This window comes from Canis lupus, chromosome 23 (assembly GCF_003254725.2).
Source record: "Canis lupus dingo isolate Sandy chromosome 23, ASM325472v2, whole genome shotgun sequence".
In the NCBI taxonomy this organism is placed as follows: Eukaryota; Metazoa; Chordata; class Mammalia; order Carnivora; family Canidae; genus Canis; species Canis lupus.
In genome coordinates this window covers 16,843,860-16,861,183 of record NC_064265.1, presented here as the reverse complement: position 1 = coordinate 16,861,183, position 17,324 = coordinate 16,843,860, and the positions used below count along the sequence as shown (strand labels likewise).

The 17,324-nt window shown below is 34.9% G+C and overlaps 2 protein-coding genes across 13 annotated transcripts in view; one reads left to right on the top strand and one right to left on the bottom strand.

The window, feature by feature from the left end:
• Positions 1-17,324, bottom strand: part of SLC4A7 (solute carrier family 4 member 7) — a 110,069-nt gene that overhangs the window by 15,128 nt on the left and 77,617 nt on the right. For all 6 annotated transcript variants that reach the window (XM_025461051.3, XM_025461049.3, XM_025461052.3 and 3 more), the window contains 9 exons: positions 16,334-16,467; positions 14,867-15,112; positions 12,036-12,141; positions 9,739-9,900; positions 9,224-9,337; positions 6,135-6,296; positions 5,698-5,949; positions 2,290-2,358; positions 464-637 (listed from right to left, as the gene is read on the bottom strand). In XM_025461051.3, the coding sequence (XP_025316836.1) occupies positions 464-637; positions 2,290-2,358; positions 5,698-5,949; positions 6,135-6,296; positions 9,224-9,337; positions 9,739-9,900; positions 12,036-12,141; positions 14,867-15,112; positions 16,334-16,467 (1,419 nt within the window). The remainder of the gene's footprint in view (positions 1-463; positions 638-2,289; positions 2,359-5,697; positions 5,950-6,134; positions 6,297-9,223; positions 9,338-9,738; positions 9,901-12,035; positions 12,142-14,866; positions 15,113-16,333; positions 16,468-17,324) is intronic.
• The window catches only part of LOC112668649 (translation initiation factor IF-2-like), an 89,263-nt gene that overhangs the window by 17,977 nt on the left and 53,962 nt on the right, over positions 1-17,324 (top strand). For 2 of the 7 annotated variants that reach the window (XM_049100033.1, XM_049100032.1), the window contains exon 3: positions 11,543-11,835. The exons of 4 other annotated variants lie outside the window; for them this stretch is intronic. The gene's annotated coding sequence lies outside the window, so the exon portion shown is untranslated. Of the gene's footprint in view, positions 1-8,340; positions 9,006-11,542; positions 11,836-17,324 lie in introns of those variants that run through there. One more of the 7 variants, XM_049100035.1, reaches the window with a different exon arrangement.

The following is a 17,324-nucleotide window of genomic DNA, read 5'->3' as shown; positions in this document are numbered from 1 at the left end:
TACTATCTTACTAATATCATCTAAAATCTTATTATTTTTTAACTTCTAGATCTCTTAATTTCTGAGCAAGATGTATTGAAGCATTCTATTAAAGACGTATATTGCTCTAGGTGCTTTGCTCTTTTACATCTGGCTATCATCTTTGTTCCATAAACGTCCTAAACTCTAAAGTTGTTTAAAAATACAAAACAGCATTCTATAGTCCAAGGGCTAAAAAACAAAAATGTAGAAAATAACAAGCGAATTCAGTTTCTAAAGCAACTGGTTTAATAGTTGCAAAAGGGCCAATTCACATTTCAAAACACCTAAGGTGCGTAAAATAGACTATTCCCCTTCTCAAATATAAATATTACTAATACATTACTATATTATACTACTGAGATGAACGTTAGTAAAATACTGTCGAAACACACAGGAGTGTTACTAATTAGTGACAAAATCTGAAAAAAGAAAAAAGCCTTACCATCATGGGGAAAACTACTGCAGCAGCTGAAGCTTTTATCACCCACAAAAGAACCAGACAAGTGAGCTGAATGACTGTGAAAATATGGACCTTCCAGAGAGGCACGTAACGGAGATATATCAGATCGGGCTGATGCTTAGCAGGCATTCCAAATAATTTTATACGGTCAAAAAACTGTGCATTGAACGGAAAACAAAACAAAGCAAGAAAGTTTTCAATAAAGTATTATTTATGCTGAGGGATTTAAACTATAATTTCTTGATATGTTCTGATAGTATAGTAGAATATTTCAGTACAGAACATCTGGACCCAAGGAGGGGGCAAAAATCAAGGCAATCATTGTAAATTAATGCAATTAACCTAATCAGAAAACTCACACCAAAATGTCTTAATTTGGAGGATTCAAATTTTTAGATGAATTTACCTACTCTAATCAACTCAAGTCATTTACTTCGACTTTTTCTTCTAATATGTACAATAAAAGAGCAACAATTTCCAAGGTTCTTTCCCACTCTAACATTATCAATTCTATAAAATAGTCTAAAGTACAATTATTAATTTTTCACCCAATGAAAAGGAAACTATGAACAAATTCCTTGGTCTTTTTGAACTTTAATTTCCTCATTTATAAACCAGGAGTAAAAACTCACAAAACTGTAAAATAAAGTTTTCAAAGAAAAAAAAATTGAGTTACTGAGATCATTTCTTGACGAGTAGAGGGAAGATCCAGGACTACTAAAAAAAAATAAAGATGCTGTCTCCTGAGAGGTCTTGCCAGCACTAGCTGGCAATGTTAGACAATAAATACACTTTGCATGATAGGAGGTGGCCACATGGTGTTAAGAGTGCTTTATGAGCCAAATTTTTTTTTTAAGATTTTATTTTTTTATTTATTCATGAGAGACACAGAGCAAGAGAGAGGCAGAGACAGGCAGAGGGAGAAGCAGGCCCCATGCAGGGAGCCCGACGTGGGACTTGATCCTGGGTCTCCAGGATCATACCCTGGGCTGCAGGTGGCGCTAAACCGCTGCGCCACCAGGGCTACCCTGAGCCAAATGTTTTACAAGATCTTAGTACATTTTATCAGACTATTTTCCAGAAGTATTATAAACAAGACAAATAGAGTAGGGAAATCACTGGGTTCTAGCCTTGGCTCTGTTGTGTACTTGGTTAAGAACCATCATAATTCCCTCTATTTCTGTTTCCTAGTTGACAAAATTAGCATTTCTTCCTTTCCTGGTTAACAATGCTATTTTGAGAAGCACAGAAAATAATTTGTGTCCTAGGCTTTATGAACTATATTGCACTGCACAGATGGCAAGTACTAACTATTCTGGTCCTCAGCATCCCTCCTTTTATTCTACTAGTCTTTTTTTTTTTTTTTTTAAAGATTTTATTTATTCATGAGAAACACAGAGAGGAGAGAGAGAGAGGCAGAGACACAGGGAGAGGGAGAAGCAGGCTCCATGCAGGGAACCGGACGTGGGACTCGATCCCGGGTCTCCAGGATCAGGCCCTAGGCTGAAGGCAGCGCTAAACCACTGAGCCACCCTGGCTGCCCCTCTACTATCTTTATCAATAGTTACAGGGCCTTTCATTGGCTTTGATTAAAAACAGGTGAACATCATAACAGTTCATGATCCCATTCTTGAGGGAAAAATGTGTAGTAAGCCACAATCACATGCAAAATGTGGAATTAAAGTTACCAGCTAACCTGCCCCCCAGAATATCAGAGTTGAGGATACATCACTACATCATAAAAACACTCTGCAAATTTAAATTATGTTTAAATTTTTCTACAAAATCATTAACTACTTAAGACTTGCCTGGATTCCTTTTAATGAGGAAACTCCCATATAAAGGAAAACACCATACAGGACAGGCATTGGAATAAACTGTAAGTAAAAGGGCCACAGTTAGAACCCATGCTACTAATACAATTTCACAGCAATAAGATATACAAAAACATAGTCAGTGAGTACCTATGGAGATAGAATTAAAAGATATTTCAGTGATGAGACCTAACTTTTCTATAAATAAGAAATATGCTAGTAAAAATAGCCTTCTTGAAAAACTGTTTATCTTCTACAAGTTTCTTCCTGAAACGGGAGTGTGTTTAGGGATTAAGAGCATGAGCACTATAGTCAGACTCCTTGGTTTAAAAAGCCAGTTAGCCTCTTCTTGAGCCTTGACCTCTCTATGCTGTAATTTCTGTAACAGACTGCATGAAGATGAAAGGATTTCAAATACTAAAATACTTGGAAAAAGCACATGGTGTATATTGATGACTCATAAAGTATTAGCCAGGAATTAAAATAAAAACAATAAAATAATTTTTTAAAACATTTACCATTATTATTATCACTACAATATAGTAACTATTATACAATAGTACCATTTCCTGATATAATAATTGAACTCCATCCCCAAAACAAAGTCCTTATTACTTTGACAGTTAGAGGGATCCCTAACTGCCTACCTGCTATGCCTAGGCATCCTACAGGAAAGCCATTAACAGGCTCCATCCATCTACTCAAAAACCACAAGCAGCACTCTAGGATGGAGACTTATAAAGAAAAAAGACCAACAGCTACAGAGGAAAATCACATTCACTCTCTACTGAACAGCCAAGTATGTCCTTCCTAAGAAACCTAAGAGGAAGAGAAGAAAACCAAAAGAAATCAAGTAAATATCCTCAGGAAATTTCAGGAGAATATTTTATCCATAAGGCAACTTCAGAATGCTAGGAAAAATAAATAATTGGAGTGAAAAAGGCTTCTAGAAATTTGAAGATATAATTATCAAAATAATTAAAATTAATTCTGTAATAAGATTTTGATGAGACTAAAGAGATCAATCTAAGGAAAACAGGAAATTTTCATTAACAGCGAGGGCACAGGACAGAAATGTGAGAATATATCCAGAAGGTCTAATATATGTTGACCTGAAGTGGAAGAAATATCTAACAGAGAGAAGAGAAAATAAACCCTGGCAGAAAATTCCCATAGTCAAAGGGCAGAGATTTCCAGAGAATAATGGCCCATAGCAAGAGTGGTAGGGTACATGAAAGTCCCTATCCATCTATCTTCCTGAATGTCCCAGTGAAATTTCAGAACACCAGGAGTAAACAGGGAATTTTGGTAGCTTCTAGAAAGAAAAAAAAAATATGCCTCTGAAGTTATAAAAGCCAAATAGGTATCAGTCATATTATTAGGACCATTGGTCTATAGGAAACAATGACTTTGAGACTCAAAGAAAAATAATTTTGAACACTGAAACATGTATCTAACTATATTAATCAAATGTGAGAGTAACTTTAAACATGAAAGAACTCTGAAAGTTTACCACTCATGGAACTACATATGAAAAAATTACTCTAGGAATTCCTTCATCAATACAAAAAAAAAAGGATGTAAGAAAAAGTGGAAACGGTATATGCAACTGTTTTTTTTAAGTAAGTGAAATAGATGCTAAGAAAATTTATTATGTCCTAAGGCTTGGGCAGTTACTCTTCAAGTAGCAACAGGAGCTTAGTGAAATAGGATATATTTCTACCTCCACACAGGGAGAGATCAGACTGCTTAGTCCTCAGTGAACACATAAGTATCATCAAAATGCTGATTATGTGTTCCCAGAGGGTTTATATTTTTATAATTTAACCTACAGAAAAAGCATAGACAGTTTAATTATAATTACAGCATAAAGTGTAAATGTTGGTAACCATTACAATAAAATTAAAAACACAGTAAACCAAAGGCAGGAAATGGAAGGAAGACTGGGTATGGACACTTAAGTATGCTAAATCTTCATAAAACATCCAACCTTACATGATAGGTTCCCAAGCTTTTTAGTCTTAGAACACCTATATGTTCTTCAAAGGTAACCTGAGGACACGCTCTCCAAATACTTTTGCTTTTGTGGATTCCCAGAGATTGTCCTTAGACTAAATTTTGAGAATCACTGTTTTAGGTGGAGATTCAATGTAAAAATAATAATGGAAAAAAAAAAAAAACTATAAAAGTATGTAAAAGTATAATGGTTGTAACCACCAATATAACTTAAAAATAATGAAATTAAAAAGAGTTTACCTCTAGAGAGTTCCTTTTGGAAAGTAAGGGAAAATGGGAAGACTAACTTTTCATTTTAGGGATTTCTGGATGTTCTATTTGAAATTTTTTTTGCCTCTATGACATCAATACTTAAAAAATTTTAAAGGCAACCTTCCTTAAGAGGAGACAATATCCCCATAAGAGTGCACTAAATATTTCTCCTCTTTTGCCAGGTACTTCTAACAATACACTCACCACTATGGAGTAATTACCTGTTAACCTATCTGCTTCACTAACCAGACTGCCAAGTTCTGAAAAGCAAACTATAATGTACCCTATTTGTTTTCCCTAGTCTTGATAACACAGTAAATACTCAACAAATACTTGAATTAGTCAGTTGTTAGAAAGTTCATGAAATGTAGGCCAAAGAATTCTAGTATTTAATCTTTTAAGTTAATATAGTAACATACATACACCTCCAAGATTTTTCCCTAATTTATAAATGTACACAATTCTTTACCTAATAATGTTCTTTGCAATAAAAATAACTAAAACACTGAAGGGAAAAATGGAGTTGTGCTCCTCCATAATGAACAGAAAAGTTCAGACTAGATATTTACCAACATTTGCTATTGTTGCATTTTTTAATCCCTAGATTCATTAGTAAATATCTAGTAAAAACCAGATGTAACTAAAAGATATTTAACATAAAGTGTAATTTCTTGCATGCTTTATTTATAATATTAGCTGTTTTTATTATAATGAGCACTACTACCTTTACTTCATGTAGTTTATCAGAAAGAACACATTTGTTTACTTAGTAGCAATATTATTTTCACTTTTTGGTCAAATAACTATGTCAATCATATTTCAATATTACTCCCTTTAAGATGCCTATAAAATCCTCTGGATATATTTTTCTTTTAGATCATAAATAAGCCATGGATTAACTCCTTTCAAAACTCTATAGTCATTAATAATATCCTTTTACAATGTTTCTAAAGTGGAAATATCTAACACTAAAATGCCCACTATACTAAACACCATATACCAAAATACTATTTTCCAAGTAAATTCCAGGAAATATGAAACTAATTTTAGATATTTCAATGTTTCATTTTCATACAACCAAGTATAAATTTTATGACAAAAATTTTTTTAAATATTGCAGTAAAGAGATTTTACCTTTAGTACTGAAGTCATGAACACAGACAAGCCCATTAGAATAAAAATCATTAGCCCTGTAACTCGCTGTTCACGAATTCCCAAAAACTTGGGTTGTTCCCCTGGAGCAGAACATTCAGATTCAACTTTTAAGCTGTTGACATGACTTATTGATAACACCGTTGCAGCCACAAACCACGGAAGTCCCATGATAGAGCAAACTCCCAACATAACACCAACCATGAGCAAATCAAGGTGATAGCCAGCTCCTTTCTGAAAAGTAAAGTGAACATAAACATTTATAAATCTAAACTGTTCTTTTAGGTTATAACACTATACAACTTTATAAACAGAGAAGAAATTAATTTTCATCTTCCATGTTTTAATGTTCCAGTCATTATGAAAACACCTCAAACTCTTAAGAAATTACAAAACCTGACACAAAATTTTAAAATTACCTTCAATTTGTGCTCCTTTCTGTTTATGATTACAGCTGTAATTTGTTGATCCATAAAGATGAGAATGGTACAAAGCAGAGCGGGAATAGCAGCTATTAATAAAGTCCACCAAGGATTTTCTCCCAATGGGCTTATGAACCAGCCCCTACTTGGATCAGTAGGCTGTTAAAAAAAATTAAAGATAAAAAAAAAAAGAAGTTTTCGTCTACTGAATAAAATTTCTGCAACATAGGCTGTCTATCCCAAGAAACGCAAAGGGAATAGAAAGAACTAGATTAAATCTTGGAATGTATAGTGAATTATCTGCAAAGATAGTCACAAGAATGCTTCCTATCCCTTGATGAAGCTCCCTTGTCCACGTAGTCAATCTTCCCATCTAGAGGTGGAATTCCCTTGGATTTAGGATGTCCTTATGGTTTACTTCAACCAACAGAATAAAGCCAAAGTGACACTGTGTGACTTCTGAGTCTTGATCTCAAGGGACCTTGCAGCTTCTCTAACTCTCCTGGAACCCTGAGATTAAGCTGTTGAATAAGCCTGGATAAGCCTTCTTGAAGATAAGCTACAATGTGGTGAGAGAGAGGTGGGAGCCAATTACCTCAACTGCTTCAGCCATCTGATGTGAGTTCCCAGACATTGGATGGAGACATATTGACCCCCTCAAAGCAATGGATCACCAAAAGAGAGAGATCTCTTTTAAGCTTAGTATCAACTGCCACAGATTTATGAACAAGTAAGAGACTGTTTTACAAGGTTGGTGCTTGCAGAGGTTTAGTTATAGACAGAGGTTAAGTGAGGTAATTGCAAATAAAGTGAGGTCAGTCTACCTACTAGATAAACTCCTAAACTAAACTGCTTTGAAGATCCCACAGACTAGTGATCTTGGGGCACTGTCAGTACAAAATCAGAACTGGGGACTGAGGACATATTTTTCCAACACTTCTACTGCCAAAAATCTGGCATTATATCAGATACAAATACATTCCAATGCTGTCACGTAAAATTTGTTTTACAACAAAAAATTTTAAAAGATCCTAAGAGAGTTTAATATTCATGGAGGGCACTGGGTATACTGAAATTTAAACAGTTTTCTTTTCCTAAACTTCATTTTAAGCCTGTTTTTTCTTCACAAAACAATTTGTCAATACAAAAGGAACACTTAATGTTTTCAAATGCAGGTATTCCAATTTTCCCACACCGATACACCTTAAGCTGCATAATGGTCGAAACTGTACATGAATAAAAATACTTTATCTATATAATGCACAAATTCTTAAGTGTTCCTTGATTTATTTCCCCAAATATATCTTATGGCCCTTGAAATCAGTTTGCTACTTGAAAGCTAGATCAATAAATGAGCAACAAAAATAGACTTAGGAATGAAAATAAGGGGATGCCTGGGTGGCTCAGCAGTTAAAGCATCTGCCTTCAGCTCAGGGCATGATCCTGGGGTCCTGGGATCGAGTCCCACATTGGGCTTCCTGCATGGAGCCTGCTTCTTCCTCTGCCTGTGTCTCTGCCTGCCCCTCAATCTCTCTCATGAATAAATAAAATCTTACAAAAAAAAAAGGGGGGGAATGAAAATAAGGAACTGGGCCCAGGATTATAGGAAATTACATCAAATATTTTGAACCATTATTAATTTATAGTTTCATTTAGTTCTAAGACTTGGTTAAAAAAAAAAAAAAAAGACTTTCATATATATATAGTCATCTTTTAATGGCCAAAATCTGACAGGCACTGAGGAGGGCACTTGATGGGATGAGCACTGGGTGTTATACTATACTTTGGCAAATTGAACTTAAATAAAAACAACTGGAAAAAAATGGCCAAAAATCGTTAGTGGCTCAATAGCTATGCTTTTAAACAAAGGTTCCAAATATTATTACATACTCTCAGCAGCAAAACAATAAAGAAAAATTTTATTAATAAAATGGAGTATACCTGATGGCTGCACACGCATTTATGTGTTAGGTTACTATAATGGTTTTTCATAGTTTACTAGTAATATTATAAAGCAAAATTGTTCTTGTTTTTAAATAAAAATATAAGCATACCTATATAATTTTAGTAGATCATTTTCCACCCATGCACTCTCCTTTGGAGACTATTGGTTTTTAAAATAATTTTTTCCCCAATGAAAGATAAAACAGATTAAAATTATATTCGTTTTATTTCTAATCCCTGATAAACCTTCTGTTTTTAGGGATCCCTGGGTGGCGCAGCGGTTTGGCGCCTGCCTTTGGCCCAGGGCGCGATCCTGAAGACCCAGGATCGAGTCCCACGTCAGGCTCCCGGTGCATGGAGCCTGCTTCTCCCTCTGCCTGTGTCTCTGCCTCTCTCTCTTTCTCTCTCTGTGACTATCATAAATAAATAAAAATTAAAAAAAATTATAAAAAAAAAACCCTTCTGTTTTTAAAAGAAGTCATATAATTTGCTATAAACATAAACCAGAGACACAAATACTCAACTATAAGAAATTTCCACAAACTATTCAAAAGCTACCAACTCCTACTATGAAGGGAAAACAATTCTTGAATGCTATATTAGGCACATGGTAAATTATGTACATACAACATAACTACAGTCTGCTGATGAAAGCAAAGGGTTTATGGATGGGTCAGAAAAGTATCATTTTTCTTGTGGAAGGAATACATTTGATTCTTTCCTGATTCTGCTGGAAAATGAGACATGGAGTATTCCATTTAGTGACAGACACACACCCTTCTAGAAATTTAAATAGTATCTTCTTGTTACACTTTCAAATTCAAGTTTGAGTCACTTCCTTATAAAGGAATAAAGAATGTTTCTTTTGCCTGGAAAACACATCATGAACTCCAGCTAAGACAGCAGGGTCAAAAATTTTTAAATGACTCCCAACTACTTACCATGAGTATCTTCATTCTCTCTCCCTGATAGGACTAACTTTGATACCTTCCTGCTTACTTTCTAAATAGGTTCACTTGGATCGTCTCATCTTATCATTTTTTATGTATGTGAGAAAGCTATATATATTCCTATAAAGTGTCTCATTTTTAAAAAGGTTTGGTATTCCCAAGTAACAAATAACCAAATGTTTTAATCCTTACCTCAAATTTTTCAGGAACATGAAGTTTAGGAGATGGAACTCCTACAAGGTAGTCAATTGCAACCATTATTACTATTGTGAGAAATACAGCAAAATCACTGATTGTCGATCGCACCTATGTTAAAGGGATTACGTTAAAATAAACACAGAAACATAGAAAAACTATGTGTCCTTTCTAAATAATTCCCATCTTTCAGGTTAAAATATGCCACTAGAAAGTGTGGATAATGATTTTAATTAGTGACAATGGGTCCATGAAATACATTGATACATGTTTTCAAAAAGAAGAAACACATTTCACAACCAACCTCCTACCATCCCATCCCTCATGATATCATTATCTTCCAACTGTTAGTTCAGACATGTAATACACAGTTTTCACTATAAGTAACTTATTTACAACTATCTGATATCAAGTATTAGCCTCAAACAATGTATTACTGTTTTGAATAAACCAAGGTAACAAAAACTAAAAACATGAATATTATCAGGACTCCAAAATCACACCCCAATTACCTTGGTAGGAAAATACCGCTTAGTCTTAAATTGCTTGAGGAATGAAGACAGAAAAAATGTTGTGAAAAAAAGGATGACACACCAAAAGAGCACATCTGGAATATAAGGTCCATGATGACCACAAGCTGATCCTACAAACAGACCATGAAAGGTTTTACATTCCTGGGGAAAAAAGAAGAAAAAAATAGAAAAAGGAGAGAATGAAGAAGATTCTCAGGTATCTAATAAATTACTAATGAACTCTACTGACTCTAAGATGCTAGTGACTGAAGACATGCCATTATTTTATATTCCACTTAGAAAGGAAAAACACTGCCAGGTCAACTTTAACACATCATCAACTGTAAGACACACTCTGAGTTCAGAGATATTACAGTTTGAAAAATATGTCACTGAACTAAAATACAGTATTTTACCATGTTATACCACACAGTCCTTTCAATTCCATATTTCCTTTAGAGAATGCCTCAGAGTGAACAGTAATTCGCAAATATTTGGATGCATTCTTGCTGGTACACAATTTTACTATCTTTCCTTTACTTCTAAAACAAGTCACAACAAAAGCAACCGACAGAAAATTACTACTGCATCTATTTACAATGCTGAATAAGAGATGGCTATTGTACTAAATTCCAATCAGAAATAAAAACTGGTTGGCTTTCCTGACCTAACTCAAGACCATGGGATTAAAGCACAGGATTAGGAGCAGTAAAGCACTCATTCAAATAGTATTTCCATTTTTTAAAAAAAAGTCTTAATTATATGACATAATATAATATAATTATAGAAATCTATTGACCTCATTTTCCTTTTAGGGAAAAAATACTGTAAGTCAACCAGAGATTAATAATGACACATGTCACATACCACTAATGTCATCTGTTTCTTACTTATATTCTAATGAGACTCGTTTTAGCAAACACAACTCAGGCTTAACACAAGAGAAAAATAGTCAAAGGTTCCATTTTTCTTAACTTCTAATTGCTGAGATTAGTAAAGCTACAAATCTACAACATAGATCCCAAAAATAAGAGCTGTAAGTATTTAAAAGCAGAAACAAAAAAAAAAAACATGGGCCTTTTGATAATCAAAAAAAAAAAAAAAAACACACCTTAAAGGCCTGTGCCTAAAATATCAAGACCTCTTATTCACCAAGGAATGAATCTTTTTTAAACGGATCACTTTCATTTGAGCACCTCTATTTACTCGACCTCCTTCGTAGCAAAATTGACATTTTAAATATCAAACAGTCAAGTATTCATTTGATTACTGATATATAATGCTTTTAAATCAGCAGTGTCCAACATAACTTTCTGTGATGATGGAAATGTTCTATATCTCCACTGTCCAATGCAGCAGCCACATGAAGTGACTGAGCACTTGAAACATGGCTAGTGCAACTGAGAACTGAACTTTTAATTAATTGTATTTAATTTAAATTTGAATAGACACATGCAGCTAATGAATGGTTCCTGTACTGGATCATACATAGAATTATATTATCAGTGAGATAAAATTGCAGATGACACCCTCACAATTATATAGTTAGGAGCTAACTATTATCTTTAGTGAGAAAAGAATGACCTACATTTGCTTATATGATATAAAAAGCACCAGAGAAGCTCAGGGGACCTTGATTTTATTGATATCACTTGATACCTTAATCCCAAATCCCAACCTGAGAATTGCCCTAAACAGGTATTCTAAGGCTAGGACAATTTCCCAACAGAATACAATAATATGTAATAGTATTCAGTACAGAGTAGGTGCTCATTGCACGTTCTTGTCTTATTTCCTTTCTTAGGTGCTTAAATTATACTCGTCTCTACAGCTGAAACTACAGACTAGACTACTAGACCACAGTTAAACAAGGTTTAGTCTGAATAAGCTGCTAATGGAGCAGATGAGCTGGTACCAGGAAAGCAGGACAAGTGGATGTGTATTGTTCTGTCGACTCCAGTACATGCAATCACAGTCCTAGCAAACACCTTCTCTGAATTTACCAATCTACAATCAACATGGAATTAGAAACCAGAGTATATTCACATTTTTTAATAATTAAATCCTGGAAGTCACAGTCCATTTTTATCCTCCTTACCAGGTTTGTTCTTTTCAGCCTATACTTTTTACTGCATGATACATAAACATGTGATAGCTCCTGTCTGGTCGACACAACACTATATTCTGAAAACATATCACAACTACTGATCAATAAAGGAGAAAATGTAGGTCTACCCAGAAAAAGCTTAAGAACTAGGTTAATATTTGCAAAATCCCTTATTTCATAATGTACTCACAGAAACAGTGAGATTCCCCCAGGAAATATCATGTGCTGTTAAATTCATTTCTTTCCATATTTTTAGAGTTTCATTGCTAGGGTTAGGAGGTTCAACACACACACATCTGAGAAACGAGAACAGAATAAAATTTCAAGGGTCCTGCATTTCATGTTCACATTTTATTAAATCAACCACACAACGTGGTAGCTTTTTTTTTTTTTTAATTTTTAGCTTTTATTTAATTTAGAGAAAGAGAGAGAGAGAGAGAGCACGTGCACGCACGCGCGCACAAGTTGGGGGAGGGGCAGAGGGAGAAGGAGAAGCAGACTCCCCGATCAGCAGGAAGCCTGATGTAGGACTCCGTCTCAGGACCCTGAGATCACAACCTAAGTTGAATGCAGACACTTAACCAACTGAGCCACCCAGGTGCCCCTGTGGTAGCTTTTAATTAAACTTTTTTCCCATGTTGTAATGTATAGAGACTAGAAAGTGGAAAACCTATCAGAACAGTGGAAGGGAACAAGATTTGGCTTATGTAAATAAAACAATACAAATATCAACAGAATGATATTTTAAGGAAAATCTTAATGAAACTTGCTAGATATATTCCTCCTTAGAGGGGATGCTATTTTCTTTAAAAATATGACAAGATACCCCTCCCCTCATGTTTTGCAAGGTCACTCACCTCTAAATCTTACCTACTTAACCCCCAGGGGAGCTGCTCTGCCTCCCCACCCACACATACACAAAACACACAGATTCCCAATAAAGCAACACTCCTATTAATGCTTTGTACTCTGACAAACCCTACCTACTCATGTTCATCCTTTATTGATCTTAAGATGTATTCTTGGGGGACACCTGGGTGGCTCAGCAGTTGAGCACCTGCCTTTGGCCCAGGGCGTGATCCTGGAGTCCTGGGATCGAGTCCCACATCAGACTCCCTGCATGGAGCCTGCTTCTCCTTCTGCCTGTGCCTCTGCCTCTCTCTCTGCGTCTCTCATGAATAAACAAAATCTTAAAAAAAAAAAAAAAAAAAGATTTATTCTTAAAGAAATAAATGAAACATGGTTTTTCATCAGGACAGAACTAGGAGGGGATCCCTGGGTGGCTCAGCGGTTTAGCGCCTGCCTTTGGCCCAGTGAGCGATCCTGGGGTCCCGGGATCAAGTCGGGCTCCCGGCATGGAGCCTGCTTCTCCCTCTGCCTGTGTCTCTGCCTCTCTCTCTCTGTCTATCATGAATGAATTAAAAAAAAAAAAAAAAAGCCTCTAAATGTGGGTTTAAAAAATAAAAAGAAGAAACACACAGGAATATTTCCAATTAGATTATGAGCTGTTTGAGAACAGGCAAGAGGCTGGACTTTGGATTCATTGATTCATTCCATGCCCTCCCATTTACTAGCTGTTTGACTCAGGGCAGGTTTTAATCCCCATGAGGCTCAGTTTCTTCATACACAAATGGGACTATGATATGAATAATTAAGTCACACGTGATGTGAATTATGCAACACTGCTAACACAGTGCCTGCAAGTGCTCACAGGATCTCAGCTGAATGAATCATGGTCATATGTAATCACTCAGTTAACCAAACGTAAACAATGTTCTCATTGGATGGCACTAGCCATAAAAGCCATGTTTCATAAAGGTCAAAGGAAGAGGGAAAGAGAGAAAACTAAAAGTAACACTTAAAAAATTAACTAGCTTAAGAGCAAAGAAGATAACACAAAAGAGATTTGGATCAGAGTGTCTCTAATCTCCTCAAATAGATTAATGTCTCATAGAAATTTTCATATCCATTAAAGTTGAATATGTAAGGGAGGCAAGGGAAAGGTAGATGGAGGAGAACATGGAGGTAAGGGGAAGAACATAGGGATTTGGGGCTTGGGTAGGCAGAAGGAGTGAAGTTGTACCCTTGTTTTTTGGTAACCACTCCATGTAAGTCAATCAAATTTATAAAAACATATAAATCACATTTATAACAAGCATGACTGCTAAAGACAGCAAATATAGGTATCTACCTAGATACATTTAATTTTAATAACCTATTTGACTTTTTATAAAATATATTTGCCAACCTTTTGTAACTATTATAATTACTATTCAAATCTTATTTTATTCTAGAGTCTTAAAATATTTTCAAGTCATGCTTTTCTCATCACAAAGAAAATACTGCAGCAAATAGCATGACAGGGTACTGAAATTATACTTTAAAAATAATTTCAAATAAAAATTAGCAAAATTCAAAAATGTTAACGAAAATGCAAAACATGAGAAATATGAGAAATATTACATCCTACATTCAGGATTTGACTAAAGAAAATAAGATCTTGGGGCAGCCCCGGGTGGCTCAGCAGTTTAGCACCACCTTCAACCCAGGGCGTGATCTTGGAGACCCAGGATCGAGTCCCACGTTGGGCTCCCTGCATGGAGCCTGCTTCTCCTCTGCCTGTGTCTCTCCCTCTCTCTCTGTATCTCATGAATAAATAAATAAAATCTTTAAAAAAATAATAATAATATAATTGCCTGATTCAAATACATGATGGTTTGTCACCAAACAAATGAATTTAAATTGACTGATTCAATTCAAACAGAAGAACAAAAGTACACACACTTGAATCAGTTGTTTTGGGGAATAAAAATGATTCAATCTGTTCAACTGTATTTACGTACATTGAATGCTCTGGTAAAATCTCATCCGTAACAAACAAGTCAACCTCCAAATGGCTAGTTGGGTAGTTACAGCTAGATATACAATGAGCATCACAATTCAAAAAAATTCTTTTTTTTTTTTGGCTCAGACATCTCCGAAAAAATACATTTTAATACTGGAGAAAACAAAAACACTTACGAGTAGCGGGTCAGTTCATCTAGATTGTTGTGCATATTAAATGCATATATTTCTCCTAAATGAAAGAGCTTCTCCAAAGCCTCATAGATGAATATGATGCAAATTAGGGCTGCAAAAGCCTCCTCTGTGAATCGAGTAATATAACACACAAGGCTGCTTGCATCTGTTGCAACCAAAACAATGCACAAGAAAGAGGTCCAAAGACCAATACTGGTTCTTAAAGACAGATAGGACAGCTGATAATCTCTGTTTAGGGAAAAAAATGTGGACATGATCAATATACATACATGGCAATGGATATCTTTAATTAAAATTTCACAACAAGCATAAAAACAGTTTAAAAAATAAGATTCCTAAAAAGAGCAAATTACAGGATAACAATAATAACTAAAGAAAGCTCTGTATGTTTCTTCTATAACTGAAGATAACAGAAATATAATGGCTATATTTTACCTATGTAAAAGATTTACAGTGAAAGTCTACCAAGCTATTAGTATTTCAAAAACAAAGACTTCACTTTGAAATCAATTCTGAGGAGTAAATGACAGATGTACACTCTATAGAACCACTGGATATGACTCTCTGAAGATCCAGAAGATCTATGTCAACGTAAACTGTTCCCTGTTCCCTCCACTGCCATCATCAATACCATCTCCATCTCCTCCGTCACCAGCATCACTGAAGAAAGTGAATTCATTTTTTTTTTTTTTTTGAAAGTGACTTCATTTTTTAAACTCAGTTTCAAGTAAGAAATTACTTTAGGACCATAGGGTCCTGAACACTTCAGGTCACTGCATTCTCTCTTAGTCTATTGTAGCTAACATGCCAGATTGGAATCAGAATCAGCTTGCTCAGTGAAGAAAGAATCAGAACAAGATGAGTTAGATGAATCAAATATTTAATAGATCCAGTTGTTTCAGGCTAAAATATTCAACTACATTTATCTCACAGAAGGAATCGTATTGGCCATGTGAAATTCCAAGTCTACCAGCTACTGTACCCTAAATTGATTCCCACACTGTGAACACGCTGCCAGTGGAAACTGACACCTACACAGAAAGCTAAATTCCTTCTGGTAAATAGACCTGATTATTAAAGTCAGCTTGAGGCCCCAAGATCCACCTCTTTTTAAAATTCCTTTATAAGACCAACATACCAACTAATCAACAATAAGATTAACATCTTTTTACTGGGTTGAAATTTGCTAGCACAAAGGATTTTTATTGCCCAAGGGATTTGTTGACCAGCTCTGAAATCCACTGATTTTATACTCAGGGTGACTGGGGTAGGAATGATGGTAGGGGCCAGAGTAGTCAACCACATGGTAGTCCCAAAACACTAAATATATATATATTGCTCAGATTCTCTTTTTCAGCTACTAAATATATGATGCACTTTTAACTAAAATTAATAAACAATATAATTATACACATATATAAACATGTGTGATAAGTAACAATTACGTACCTGCAGAATTTAAATAAAATTTTTTCAAACACTAAAACTGGACCTGTGCTCCCCAATATTGTTAGAGGTTGCCCAGCAAACAACGAGTAGGCAATCCCAGTTAATGATGCTCCAAAAAGAGACTCTATTGCACTCTGTTTAAGGAAAAAAGAAATGAATAGAAGTAATACATCATAAACATATCTAACCTACTAAAATACATGTACGACATCTGGAAAATAAAAATACTAATCAAGGAGTTAAATATATAAAGCAGACGCAACTTTTAAGCCAATTTTAAATTTTAAGACATGGAAAACTACAAACACATTTTAAATACATAGGGAAAACTGCTTAATGCTTTCACATTAAAAGTAAACTTTTGCAATCAACTTTTATTCAGAATGCGGTATTGTGGGAGGCCAGGAGGGAGGAGTAAATGGAAGACAGACGCAGAGATTTTAACTCTATCTACAGGTATTTTATTTCTTAAGCTTGTGCGGAGTACAAAGATGTTTGTTATTTTGGATGTTTGTGTTATGCCTGAAATAGTTCACTTAAAAAAACAGAAAACATATTAAATACTCTATATGTATGCTATGAAAAGAAAAAAGATCCTTCAAATAAATAAATCTGAAATTAACAAGTGATGCTATCATTCTCAAAAAGATTTCTAAAGAGCAATTTTCCACGTTTAAAGAGATTAATCTTATGAGCTTAACCAATAGATATCAAAAATAAAGTGTTTTTATCATAAAATAGATGGGAAATCTCTTTAAAAAACTCATAGCAACCATTAAATGAAGAAGTACCTTATTATTAAAGCTTGGTAAAAAAAAAGGTAAAATAAGAAAATGAAAGGCTCAAGGGAGTTTAAATCAAAGCTACTATGTTGATTCTGCACCACTACCAACATTACATTCTAACTGATGAGGTTACTAGACAGTACGGGGTATAGGCTATGTCACTAGACAGAGGGGAGGGATCAGAAAGAGAAGAGCAGTTTACCATT